Consider the following 15,142-nt stretch of genomic DNA (forward strand, 5'->3'; position numbering starts at 1 on the left):
TAAATTATATCGTCATTAATCCTAAATTAAATTATAATAAAAAAACATTGAATTAAAGAAACTATATAAATATTATTAATATTGATATATTTTATTCAAAAATTTATGATATTTTAAAATTTATATTTTATTCAAAAACAAAAATGTTACCGTTTTTTCAAAACCACATAAAACTGTATTATAATATTAATAAAGACAAATAATAAAACAAAACATTAAAATCGAGATGTATCTCACTATATTACCTAAGTATTTTTCTATTAATAATAATAAAATAATAATATACTTTTTAAATTGTGGACCTTTGGGGCGGGGGCGTGGGTGTGGGGAGAGGGCTTTTGACTTTGATATCAACGCTCACTGATTAGTTGTATCTATAAACACCATCCATCATATTTCCATCATTTATTTATGTGTTTTAATGGATCATAATTATTTAAACAAGATGGTTGATTAGATATTTAAGATATATTAATAATATTTAGGCCCTACAACTTATCTGGTAAGCATTTATTCATAAAAGTTAATATTCTCATTTACCTTACTGGATAAGATATTTGTCCATTCAAATGACATTTTATATAACAATTTACCTGATAAGCATTAATTTTGAGTAAGAGTGTCGTCTCCCTCACTTATCAGGTGAGACAATAGGTCCTTGCGATAACTCTTGCTCGGTAAGATTCTAGTCATTGTCATGTTAATCAAATAAGGTAAGTGCATCGATAATCGTTTGGTAAATAGCCTCTTGGTGTCGTTATTAAGTGGGTTTATTTGTTCCTATATCAAACAAGATTTCTCATATTAAACCAAGTTCCATCAAGCACCGACAGGACCGAAAACACCCCTTCTTTCATGGAGAAAATGACAGACTATTCACGAGAGGTTGTACAATTTTTGGTGTCGTTATATTTGGTACACATTTCTTTCCTATTGTTCGCTTTCGAATGTTCTTGTTGTTGTATACTTCATCATAATGTTTGGTTTTAAGGTTATATTTTTCTTTCATGGGTTTAGCTCTTTAATGTTTTTTTAAGTTCTTAAATTTCGTTGAAGATGTTAGATGCATGACATGTTATTTATAAGAAGTAAAAATGACACAATTGCCATAAGTTACTCAAAATAAAAAAAACACGTTTATATAATTCTTTTTGGTTATTAACCTGGATATCCAACACGTTATGCGAGCTGACTAATCTTAGGGTGACCACCTGCTTTGCAGGTAGCGCAGAGTTACCGCATTTGAACCTTCGTGGTCATAAAGAGATTTTTATTCCTCCATGAATTTGATAAAATAAGTAAGGATGATAACTTTTGTTAGTAAACGACCTGTTAATATCTACTCCTCATTTGTGCAATAATTAAACATTACGATAAATCTGAATATCATAAATTTATCAGTTAAGAATTAGATATTAAAATTAAAATTTTCTTTTTTTTAATATTTGTTAAATTTTGTCTTGGAGCAAAGGAGGGGGAACACGTTGGGTGGGTTGTGGTGGTCACCCGTGACCTCCATATGTCTTCTTATGCCTTGTCTTCTTGTCTTTTTGTTCCTCCAAACTCCACTTTTATATGCATTTTGTTGTATTTTTTAATTAAATTAAATAACACCCTCTCTCACAAAATAAATACTATAAATTTAATCAATTTGAAGTTGGGTACAACAATAGTACGAAACAATATTTGAAAATATCAACTAAATCTCTTGCTCGGTTGGTAAAGCGATGAAAGTTGGGTTCAATTTCAGGTCTCCCTTATTAGTCACAGTCGTTGAGTGAACCTCACTCGCAATTTATGTCGTTGAAGACGGGTTTCGTGCGGTATTAATAGAGGTTGTTGGTAATCAACTTTTGTGCAAATTAATCCTGATCATTTTAATTCATCTTTTAGTTTTCTGGATGGTACACAATATTGGAAATTGCATACACGGTATCGACTTATTTAATTATTCACTAGTTTTTGTACTTTTTTATACATTGTAACTTTAACTACTTTATTTGAACACTTGATCTTGCAAATTTTATTCCTTCTAATTAAAAAAAGACTTATGGATTGTTTGTTTACTTCTTAATAGTTTATGAATCGTTAAGAGGTGAATCTTGTTTAGCAAAAAAAAAAAGTCTGTCTCTTAATGGTTCTAAAACCCTCTGAATTATTTTGTATCTTGGGCCTCCCTTAACCATTCAGCGCTATGATTTCATTGTAAACAATTATATTTCATTTTGCACTATATCATGAGAGCCTATTAATCATTACGACCACTTAATCATTCTGCACCAAACCATTCAGCAACCGCCAAACAACCCCTCAAACATCACATGTGCCCAACACTTTTCTTTTCAAAATCTCTATTAAAACTCCAATCCCTCTTTTGAAAGGCCTTACAAGACCAATAATGTTCTTGGGCTTTCATATAATCAAACCAGCCCATCACCTAATATGATTTTAATGGCCCAACGAAACCTACTAAATAAAGTGATTGATTTTATTAATTAAATTTTTTGGTAAACAATTTATTTTTACGTTCATATAGGTTATATATTTTTGTACCAATAAAATAACATGATATCATGATCGTATTTATGTTCGGTTAAAGGAAAACTAAAGATAAATGACGATGAAATAAGAATTACATTTTTTTATACCTACCTTCGCCTGAGTTTCCACTTTCTTGCACGTCATTGTTAAACCAATATTAATTTGAGATTCATTGACAACTATTTGAAAAAGTGTTCATAATTAATTTAAAATTAAATTTGAAAAATGTAGTCGACTGAACATGGTGCCTTAATTTTGGAAGAATGATATGTGTATAGCAGTTTTAAAAAGAAATAATTATTAATCACATTATTATGCTTCATAAAACATAGCGAATGAGAACAAAGTTGGATCTTGTGATACATCTAGAAGTAGTAGAGTTTATACTAATTGAATCAGATAAAATTATAGTCTATACGTGTAGTTTTTCAGTGATCAAACAAAATACTGGTTTATTTTTTTATTTATATGTTGAACCAAGTGTTTTTTTTTAATAAAATAAAAAATAGAGTTTTGTTTGATTTAATTAGAAACTTGAAATTTGTGAAGTGAATGGAGAATAACCAAAAATATTGAAGGGAAGATATACAAATCTCAAAAGGATTGCAAGCTTCAAAATATGTGTTGAAGGAAACCTATGAGGGTTTTGAGTTAATGGGGAGGAACACAAGGCAAAGCAAGTACCAATGATGGTGGCTTATTGCTTTGATTTTAGAGTTCTTTTAATTAAATTATTATTTATTTCTATTAAATTACATATTATATATTTTATATATATATATATATTACATTATAAGGGTACTCACGTAATGTAGCGAGATATATCTCGTTTTTAATATATTTTTATTTTGTTGTCTCTGTCATTGTTAGAACAGGGTTTTATATGGGTTTAAAAAAATGTTGAATAAAATATAAATTTAAGGATCACATAAAACTTGAAAAAAAATATTGATATTAGAATCAAATTCAACATTTAAAAATTCTCGTTTTTTGTGTAATTTTTTTAATTTGATTTTTTATTATAATTTGATAATGAAGTAATTTATTTCCAGTTTAATAATATTTTTTTATAAAGATAATAATTAAGTATTATCTTAAATGTTAATAATTATCCTAATTATGTTTTATATTTTTTATATTTAAAATAAGATGTTTATTCTATATTTGATTATGTTTATCTGTAATTAATTACACAAATTTAAAATGGAGTTTTAATAAGTTATATTTACGTATAATTTACTTGTAATTTTGAATTTTAAGTAATATACATTAATAAACAGTACTTTAGGCATAAAAATGGTTTTTAAAAGTTTTTTTTTATCAAATACCTTATAATATAGTATAGATATGATGTAATATTATTTTGTCTATATCTAGGTTATTTCCATAGAAGAAATTAGACTAAAATTCATATCATTAATAATAAAACTCATTAAATTAAACATTTAAAGTCTATTATGTTTATTTATAGAATTAAAACATAATTTTTGTTTTTAGTAAAACATAAAACAAAACTTTGTGAGTCTTTGATGTACATCTCAGTTAAGAAACTGATGAGATGATTTTATTTAAATAAAACACGGATCGGTCGTTTTGATAAAATAATTTTAAAAACAATTTATTGACTTATTCCAGTGTGACATCGGTAATAAACACTTTTAAGTGTTTGGATAAACAACTTATACCGGTGCCAAATCGGTAATAAGAAGTTTTTAAAGAAGTTAAACTCTTCTGACTTATAATAAATTGATAAGTACTTTTATAGAAAAATATAAGTTATTTCAAATAAGCAATCCCAAACACCCTCAATAACTTTAAAAAAAAGCTCATTTGTTTAATGTTATCGGAATTACAATTAAAATCCGATCTTTTTGAAAATTCAAACGTTTAAATTTAATTAAATAATGTGTTTTGTTATATATATATATATATATATATATATATATATATATATATATATATATACTTAAAAGAAATTAAGGGCTGTGTGGCTCGCATTTTGATGGGAATTTTGGCAGAGTATTTGGGATTTGACTGTCCATCTTTTTCAAATGCGAGTCAGTAATTGTTGTCCAACATCTATGGGTAACAGGGCTCCATTCTAATTATTTATTTAACATTAATTATATTTATATGCTGAAAATTAATTTTTTTTTTTATAAAAGACGACATAAATTAGCTTATTATTATTATTATTATGGGTAATGTTATGTGTATCTTTTTTTTGTAAAATTATTACGAGGATGTAAAAAGTAAGTCTTAATATTATGTGAGAAATAAATTAGTAGATAAAAGAGTACGTTTAGCAATACATTGTCCTTCAAGTCTTAAGTCGTCCTATCTTTTTAGCTTTAATTGGTTCTAAAAAACGATGAAATACGATGACACCTGGTTCAATTTGGTCAAGAATTGAATTGGATATGGTAAACACTACTTATAACACCTACTTTTAAAGCTTGTTGACGGACTCGTTGTGGCTTCCATGGAAACATCCAAATAATTTTCTGTACATTTTTTAAATGAAGAACATTCGTTTTTATTTGATGTATATGTAATATTTATATATCGCAACTGCAATAAATAAACTCGCACACTTTCATCACCTTTAATGAGGTTTGAACCCCTGACGTTCTACAAGGTCAAAGACTCACATATCGTTAGACCAACTGCCTTTTGAGAAAAAAAACATTCGATTTTATCGGAAGCGATTAGGGTTGTCAACCTCATATCGGTCCCATTTTTCAGATAAGGACTAAATTGGTTCTTAGAGGACTTTTTTTTAATTATTAAGATCAGGCCCATAATAACCAAACAAAAGACGGGTTTTTATGCATCCCTAATCTTAAATAGGAATTATATACAAAAGTTAAGTTTAAGAATTTATTATCAAAATAAATTAAAACGATTTAATATTTTTAACATTTACCATCCTTAAAATAAAAATAGTTGTATTTATCTTGATAGGAAGATTTTGGAGTGAATTTAATAGAATGGGACCCATCTAATATCATTTGAGTCATACAATGACGAGCATTTATGACAAACAAGGGGTCGTTTATCAAACACTTACTCGATAAGCGTTTACTGGTAAATTTAACACTATTATTTACTTAGCGGATAAGATTTTAGTCCACTAAAACGGTATCGTATACAACAATTTACCCTGTAAGCGCTTACCGTGGTAAGAGTCGTCGCCTTCACTTATCAGGTAAGACTCTTGGTCTTTGTCTCGCTCTAACCGGATAAGATTCCTGATCCTTACCATATTCATCCGGTAAAGTAAAATGACTTGGTGTTCACTTACCCAAATAAGCGTTTGGTAAACGACCCCTAAGAGTATCTTCAATTAGAATTTTCAAAATTTCTTCACAATTATTAATCAAAACTCCAGATATGTCAAAGAAAAATTACATAAATTATTTATTTTAAAGATTAAATATCATTAATTAAATTAATAAAATATTTTATATATGTAATAAAATATTATTTCTTTTATAATCACTCAGTATTAAAGTTTCTTATTAATAGAAATACAACAAAAAATTATTTATCTATCATGGAGTTACGATAATTATTTTGAAAGAGTTCTCAAATTTGAAGAATTTCGCATACTCTTTTTCTTTATTTTCTCTATTTTAGAGAATATGTTGAATAAGTTGACAGATGCATCATAGTTAATTACAGTTAAAAATAATAAAATTGAATTTGAAAATAAGGTAAAGAAGTGATTATTTAAGTTTAAAAATGAGATCGATAGTGTTAAAGAATTTGACAACGTATAATTCTCCTTTTTATTTCATTTCTATACTTGACATTCTTTCTTTTTGCTTTTAAATGTAATTTTGATGTAAATTATTCGGAATTATTGAACATAATGACAAACCTTGTCAAGGCTATCGAGATCTATGTGGTTAAGGCAACGGCATAAAGATGGAATAGCAACATGTGCATGTACGAGTAGGGGTCGTTTATATTATAAGATATCAGATGAAATGACTATTATCTGTATAATTCTTACTATTACACACGACAAAAAAAAACAGGGTTTTGTGAAGGACCACACAATGACTCGTGTTCCAAAAGGTTTGTCCCAACAAAATTAAATCATGTAAACACGTCCTACACATATCCCAATCATGTGAACATATGACTTCGACAAACACTATTATTGATCAACATAACCTATTCCAGTGGTTATAATTCACTGAAGATAACAAAAGGCATGGGGGGTCTCTTGGTTAGCAAGATTTCAAAAGAATGTGATGGAATTAGAATGCCAGGTTTTGTTGACTCAATTATTATGACTTGTTTGGTTAGCAAAATGAAAGAAAATACGCTTACGTGGTGTTTGGTTTCACGAAATGCCTTTTAGGGATTTTGATTTAATGGAAAGATGGTGTATGTGGTTTTTAGGATTTGAAATGGGATTGAATTCCATTATTTATAAATCTTGTTTTGGTTGTTAGATTGAAATGAAATTTAAACGTTATTCTGCTTTTCTTCAAGAGAATGGACACTACTAAAAAATGGGGTTTTTCCGACGGCCAAATACGTCAGAAAGCCAAATTTTCGGCGGACTTCCGATGGATTGAGCGGTTGGGAAATCCACCGCTGCAAAACACAATTTGCGGTGGCATTTCAGACGGATTTGTTTTTCCCGACAAATCGGGTTGCCAAAAATGCGTCGGAAACTTTTTTTTTTTGACATTTTCCAAATTTCTTGACTTGATTAATTTAAATAATAAAGATTAGACCAATTGTGACGGTTTTTAAAAATAATAAATAAGTAAAAAAATCCGTCACAAATCCATTGGAAATCCATTCAGAAAAGTTATCAAAATAAGTTTTTATATATTTTTTAAGATTCAGTGACGGATTTGTGGCAGAATTCATTAAAAGTTGATTTTTTTTTACTTTTTTGGAATCCGTCGATAATTTTCCGACGGAAATACCTAATTTTTTAGTAGTGGGAGAAGGCAAGATGTCGAGACAATGGAGAGATTATGGTATATTTGACAAAAGAGACAGGGTAGGGAATGCAATGGAAAGAATTGAAATCCATAAGAATGAGATCTTTGAAATGACAACCATCTCCAAGGGATTTCTAAATCTGTTGGTTACAATAATTTATCGAGACACATAGGTTTTCAAATCCAAACCAAACCTAAAATTAGAACAAAATCCAGTTCCAACCCCACCAAATCCTCCAAACCAAACACCCACTCAGGGGTAGCTCAATCAAAAACAGGCGCATAGTTTAATGATCTACAATAGTCGTACAAATCTCGTTCAAGTGGTTTTAACAAAGGTTTATACATCGGGTTTGGTCTTTAAATTTTACCCAAACAGTTACCAATCCGAATTCATCCTTAACGTTATTTAACTTTTAGCTTCAGATACGATGACATTTTTTAAAATTAAAAAAAGGGTCCTAGAGATGGTATACACTACATTCATTATATGCATATATAACCTCAAGATAAACAAGTTGAGGAAGAAGGCTCATAAATTATATGTGGATGCTACCTCATTGAGGTCATGCTTGACCCATCATGTTTGTGGGTGATGCCCACACCTACCATCATATGAACATGACATGTATACTCCTTCAATTGTTACATACATATATATATATATATATATATACATATATATATATATATATACACACACGTACATACATGTTATCTTGTCTTAAAATAAATAATATTAACTATTTCTTAATAATAAACCAAATAATTTTGTTAGAAATCTTGTATTTTTTTTTTCTTGTAAGTTTTCATCTTCGTATAGATATTTTTTTAAAAATATAAGCAATAATGACGGGTCTATAGATTCTTTATTTTGTGTTTAAGTATATATATTTTAAATATAATGTATAGCAAAAAAAAATTTGTCACGTTTAATTTCGTATATAATTTTGAAAGTTATTTGATTTTTTTTTATATTTGGAATATTTTAATACAATTATTGTGGACTTTGAAATATCGTTCAATTTAATAATAATAATAACATAAATTTATAAATATAACCAACCTTGTTTTTAATCTTTTAAAAAAAATCAACTTTCGATTTTTTTTATTTAATATTATCTCATAATCAGATTCATGTTATTAAATTAAGGGGTGTTTGAGATTGCTTATTTAAAGTGTTTATTAACTTATTTCAATGTGATATTGATAATAAGAAATGTTTATTGTTTGGATGGAAAAAAAATGAAATGCTTATACCGGTTTGGCATCGGTAATAAAGAGTTTTTCATGAGTTATTTTCTTTTAACTTATTTACTTATTCCGGTGTGGTACCGGTAATAAGGGGTTTTAGTGTTTGGATGAGAAAATAAAAGAGTATATCTATCTATTTTATCAGCTTATCCGGTGTGTTACAACCACAAGCTAATTCAAACACTTTTTATAAAACTCCAGTTTACTACTATATAAGTTGATAAGCAGTTAAAAAAAAAAACATAAGTCGTTTTAAATAAACAATCCCAAACATCCCCTAAATGTAGGATCAAAAGTAAAATTCCAAAATTTGATGTGCTTTTTCAAAATAAGGATTTGAAAATTGGTTATCTAATATGAAAGAGTATGAAAATTGGTCATTTAGAGTATCTTCAACAACTATAGTATTTTAAAAAAAACAGCTATTCTATTCTCAAATCTCTAAAATAGAATAGCCGTTCAAGATGGTCTTAAATTAGTAAAAGCCTTTTAAAAGTCAGATTTCTCAAAATAAATGTTTTGGAAAATAATTTATCATGAAAATTAGCTTGAAAAAAGTAATATAATTAATGATAATAATAATAAACTTATAAAACATGTTGAAAAAAGTAATATAATTTTTTTTTATATAAAATTAAAATAAAAATTAAAAATAAAATTGCACACGCCCAAGTGGAAGTGAACCACACAAAAGAAAGTGTGGAGTGAGTAATAAGCAATGGACCCCCACCCCCTTAAAAACCCCTTTCTCAATAATCCTCTATATAAACAAACCCATCTACCCTTCTCTCCCATTCTATTCTTCAACTTAATCCCACTTCAAGAACACCACTAATCCCATCTCAACCTTCATTCTTCTTCTCACAAGTAGCATCATAATCAACCCCGTTCTCAAACACCGACTTCTGGGGTCGGTTTTGATCTCGAGAGACTAAAAGGCATCGGATCGAAATGAAGATGATGGGAAGATCAAAGAGAAGGGTGTCAAGTAGACTTGGAGGAATCCTTAAAGAGCAAAAGGCAAGGCTTTACATCATAAGGAGATGTGTGGTGATGCTTCTTTGTTACCATGATTGATGGATTCTTTTACATTTCTTCTTTAAAGTAGTTTGTAGATAGATGAGATATATGGCTCAAGAGCTTCACATGTTTGTAACCCGACATATTCGCCTCTAACGGCCTTCAATGTATATTAGACTGGTGTCGTTTCTTTATTTCTTTTCCTGTCTTATTTGATTTCTGAATATCAAACTCCACTCACGATATTTTTTTGTAGAACTTCTTCTTGCAAAATGTAGTTTGATTTCTACGGTTTTTAAGAAAAAAATGTGGTATAATTGTCACGAAGACTAAATATTATGGTTCCGTAAATCAAACGCCTATAAAACATACCCCTGTTCCGTTTCATTGAAATTGCAACAATTAGTACATTCTTTTTTGGGAAATGTTTAATTTTGAATGACTTATTTATCAATCGTCATCATCACAAAATAATTTGATTTTATCTGTTTAGATTCACACGATTTTCTTGATTTGTTTTTTTTTTTTTTTTTTGTAAAAAGGTAGTTTAGATATTAAAGAAATGATGGTGAGTATGATAATAACTATGATTGCTTTATAAATCGTGTTTTATTTGTTTAAAAAAATCAAAATGTTCTTTTTATTTCCAACTGTTTAGGATAGTTATCGAAGCTATTTCGCTTTTGTTAGACATTTTATAGCAATTGAATAAAATGTTACTGTTTATTTATGATTCTTTTTGTAATCTACATTTCAGAAGTGTTAACAAAATACAGTCTATAAGCTGTATAAAATCATGTCAAATACAAATAATAAAAATAAAATGCTTGAAAATGATATAAGAGTATATTTTGGTTTGCAGCTCTGGTCTTGGTCCACTTTCTTCGAGACTGTCTCTAAAGATGATTCTTGACTTAAATCAATTGTAATACTTAACATAAAAACATAGATGATACAATTTTGAGCACCCCTTCGCATTTCAATCAAATTGGTATTTTGGTGTCAACATCGTTGTATTTACCTTACAAAATAACTAGATCGCATACCAATATATACAATAAGTTCATTGATTATCATCACATACAAACAAAACACGATAATAAATGCAATGGTTTACTCAATATAATCCACAAATATTTATGATACATGTGGAAAGTGTTCAAAGTTCAAAATCATATTGAAATATATTTTATAACTAAGGTTGGAAAATTGTCAGTAACAATCTGAAAGTCTGGCTGCATATGATCTCAACACACAATCTAATATATCTGAAAGTACTTTTAATAATATGAGATGAAAGTTTTTAAAAAATATATATATCATTTATTCTCTTTCTTATTCATTTTTTAGTTGCAAAAACACATATTTTTTTTGTTTTCAGTTAATTTCCTTTTTTTTTTCTTTTCCTTCATAAAAAAGGGTTTTTTTAAAACATAGTATTAACGAATGCAAAATGGATACAGATGAAGAATAAAATCTCATAATCAATATACAAAAATTTAAATCATAGTTGTAAAAACAGTGTTTAGAAATATACGTGTAAGTTACTATATGACCATGACACGTGTCATACAAGAATACTGCTGAGAAGTATGTAAATATATAGGGTCGCACACAAAGAATACGTTTGTTTTCATTTGAAAGAACCCTAGAAAAATCATGTTTGACGGTTAAATAATTATAAAATATGTGTTAAAACGTAATTTTGATAATTACAGAGTATTATCTATGAGTAAATATAATTATATTAAAGTTTAAGAGAATTATATAATTATTACAGATAATCACTAAACCAAATTTGAGTTGTGGTCTATTTGAGATACCTGTCAATATAAATAGGGTGATAAGCCAAACCAGTATATGATGATTCAATTATCTGAATTTGGTTATTAGCCAAAACACACATTTTTAGAATTAGGGTTCTTTTGGGCTAGCACCCGGTAGAGGATCTACGTGTGTTCGTGTATAGCTCAACTGTAGAGAAAACCCCACTCGGTTTCTAAATGTAGCATCATATTTTTCGCTAGATCCAAAAAAAGTACATCCCTAAACACTCTATGATGTGTTATAATTTAATTAAATGTCTCATTGTATCCAAAACTTTCTAATTATAATCAAAATATTTGATTTTTCCGCTGCTTTTAAGGTTACAAATTGCATTAAAACTCAACAATACGAATACACACATGCATTGTACATTACAATAAACTAATATCAAAACCTAAGTGAAAGATCAAATATGAATCTCTTACAAGTTACCATTTGTCATTAAAAATTATATATATATATATATATATATATGTATGTGTGTGTGTGTGAAATTAAATATAATGGTAATATGTTTTAGAAACACAGTTGGGCCAAGATTAGGCCTAAATGGGTAATAAACTTAGAAGTAATCGAGGTTGATGGTATGAGTCATTTGTAGGTCCATTAAGCATTGAAAGTGGTCTGACTCCATTATTACATTTATTTCTTTGTCAAATCACAATTATTTTCCACACTTTTCGCAATTTCCACTTTGGATTTTGGAAATCATGTCCAACAGTGCCTTAATAACATCAATTCACAAGAAATACCCCCCTTAAACCATAAGGTGGTACTTAATTGGTTTAAGCTTGGTTTTAAAGGTCAAAATTATCAGGAGGTCTCAAGTTCAAATCGAATATTGAAGAAGGAATAAAAATTCTCTTATGGCTATGGAGGTTTAAATGTTGTGACTCCGAGCTATCTGCAAAGCATGTGTTTCTCCTGAGATTAATCGGCTCGCATAGCAGGCCAGGTTAATAAAAAAAAATGATGATTAAAAATAAACAATTTTATTAGATCACAAGAATAAATGTATAATATTAGTGGTTCTGTGAGACTTACATTCTGTGAGGTGTAGAAATCAAACAAGACAGATAAAACCAACCAAACAAGAGAAGAAAAAAAGTAGAAAAAATCGAGTGGTCAAGCAGCTCGCAACCTTGGTGAAAATCTATTCATAATCGAAGTTTCCTAAAAGCCATAGAGTGCTTGAGATGTTAAGGCATTTTGACTGTGACGAAGCCTAAACAACAACAACGGTTTGGTGTCAAAAACTATGTCTGGATGATTACAACGTTGGCTGCCAACATAGAAGATCAATTCGTTTTGATTTCTTCAAATTGCGTAAAGAGCAGTCCAGATTGTAGATTATATCACTTCATGCAACGAATATGGGGTTACTTGATTAGAAATATTCAAAATGTCGTTGAACATCAATGGGGACCGCAAAGACATTTTGCACCATCTACGAAAACTTTCCCATACCTGGAAAAATTAGAACATGCTGCAAAACAAATATTGCATCGTGTTAGTAGGACTCGATGTTTATCATGTATTTTAACGTGTTTATCAGTTAATTTTATTTATTTCAGGCGTGGATTTGAGAATTTTGTACTGATCATGCAATAAGTTGTAAGCTTAAAATTTAAAATATTTAAAAAAAGAAATATATGGTGATTGCTTTATAAGACTAATGCGTTAATTCATGCATAGGTTCCAAAACGACATTATAAAGGCAAGGAATATATATCGTATGGTTACGACAATAGTAAAAATAGCAGTGCTTGTTGGTGTTTTTGAAAAAAATCAAGCTCACTTTGTTTTATGTGTTGGAATTTTTATGTTATTATTATAATAAAGAGCCTATCTGGAATTATGAAAAGTTCTACCGACTTAATAAGTGTTGACCGAAATAAAATCAGTAATATTAAACATTTTCACATGGCATGTTGTCAAGGGTGCATACAACTAACATTTACCATACAAAATGTCATCATATAAACTTTGTTTTAAAAACTGAAATCATTTAAAATTTCATCGTTCTGTTCAAAAAAGAAATCTTTAAATTTAAGGGGGTGTTTGGGATTGTTTATTTGAAACAACTTTTCTTATCAACTTTTTATAAGTTAGAATGGTTTTAACTTTTTTCAAAAACTTCTTATTATCGGTTTGGCACCGATATAAACTGTTTATCCAAAGATTCAAAATTATTTATTAACGATGTCACATCGAAATAAATCAATAAGTTGTTTTTATAAGCAATCTTAAACACACTCTAAAATTTGCAAAATATTTATAAATAATGGAAAACTAGTAATAACAATGAGACCATGTTTGAATGTCTTTTAATGAGCCATTGAATGGTCTTAATCACCTGTTCATTCATTTATAAGCTGTCAATTTTTTCAATTCATTGAATCTTAATAGTTCAATTTATATATTATTATTAATAATAACCATTTATATCTCTGATCCAATAATTATTCTTTTATTTTTTTTATAAATTAAAAACTGTGTCAAAATGAAATGTATTTTGAAAAAACTTATTTTCAAAAGTTGCTTCTTATTGTCGAGTGTCTACGACAAGAATCCCAAACAAAAAAGTATTTTATTTTTATTCGAAAAGTTTTATTATATCATCTAATAATCACATTTCCATGTTTTCAAAAAACAAAACTTTTAAATATAATTTTTTAAATTATAATATTTTATTTTAATACAATTTACTTGACGCTTAATACTATTTATATGCCAGTTATAATGAAACATAATGCATTCAACCATACCTTAATTAGATATTTTTGTGTTTGCAACTTAAAAAAATGAAAGTCGTAGGGCCCATAAATACCTGCGCCACGTCTGATGGGCCCACATTAAATAGTGCCTCTTTTGTTTGCTTACCCGACGTTAAATCCACGAGTTTGGTTCCATAAAAAACACCCTGAGTTAAATCTGTTTTTAATCCGTTTTAAAATTCTATAATTAATTAGATAATATTGGTTTATAATAAAGTAATTAAAAAATGTATTATGTTAATTTATTTTAAAAATTAATAAAAAGGGTTTAAGTATTAAAAAAATAAAGAAAGAAAAGAAGGGGTAGAAATGGAAAGGATAATGAAGTTGTCGGGGGGTATTATTTAATGAGGTAAACGCGGTCAAAACGGGCAGCAGCCTTATCCTTCCCCACGTGCGGCTGGGCCCACCACCTTTTATTTTGATTCTTTTCTAATCACCATTCTCTCACCCCATCACCACCTGTCAACCTCTTTTTCATCACATTCATTTCACCTCAAATCCACTTTAGGGGTGGTTAATGCACCCCCTATCATGTGCTAATGCCATTTGTAAATAGTCTTTAATTATTTATGTTTTATAAATTTTTGTGTTTTTTTGTGATTATTATTTTTTATTTTATTATTAATTAAAGAAAATTTTAATTAATATATATTATTTATTTTATTTTCTGTTTTATTTATTTATTTATATTATATTTTAATTAATATAAATTATTAATAAATATATATTATTCATTTTGTTTTCTGTTTT

The 15,142-nt window shown here is 28.3% G+C and overlaps 1 protein-coding gene across 1 annotated transcript; it reads left to right on the plus strand.

Annotated features, from left to right (window-relative positions):
- The first annotated feature begins 9,544 nt into the window (after positions 1-9,544).
- LOC112523481 lies at positions 9,545-9,983 on the plus strand. The gene has a single exon (XM_025133102.1). It carries the CDS (start codon positions 9,717-9,719, stop codon positions 9,840-9,842), a length of 126 nt encoding a protein of 41 aa, XP_024988870.1. The 5' UTR covers positions 9,545-9,716; the 3' UTR covers positions 9,843-9,983.
- The last annotated feature ends 5,159 nt before the right edge of the window (positions 9,984-15,142 follow it).

This window comes from Cynara cardunculus (assembly GCF_001531365.2).
Source record: "Cynara cardunculus var. scolymus isolate 2C chromosome LG 12, CcrdV1, whole genome shotgun sequence".
Taxonomy (NCBI): Eukaryota; Viridiplantae; Streptophyta; class Magnoliopsida; order Asterales; family Asteraceae; genus Cynara; species Cynara cardunculus.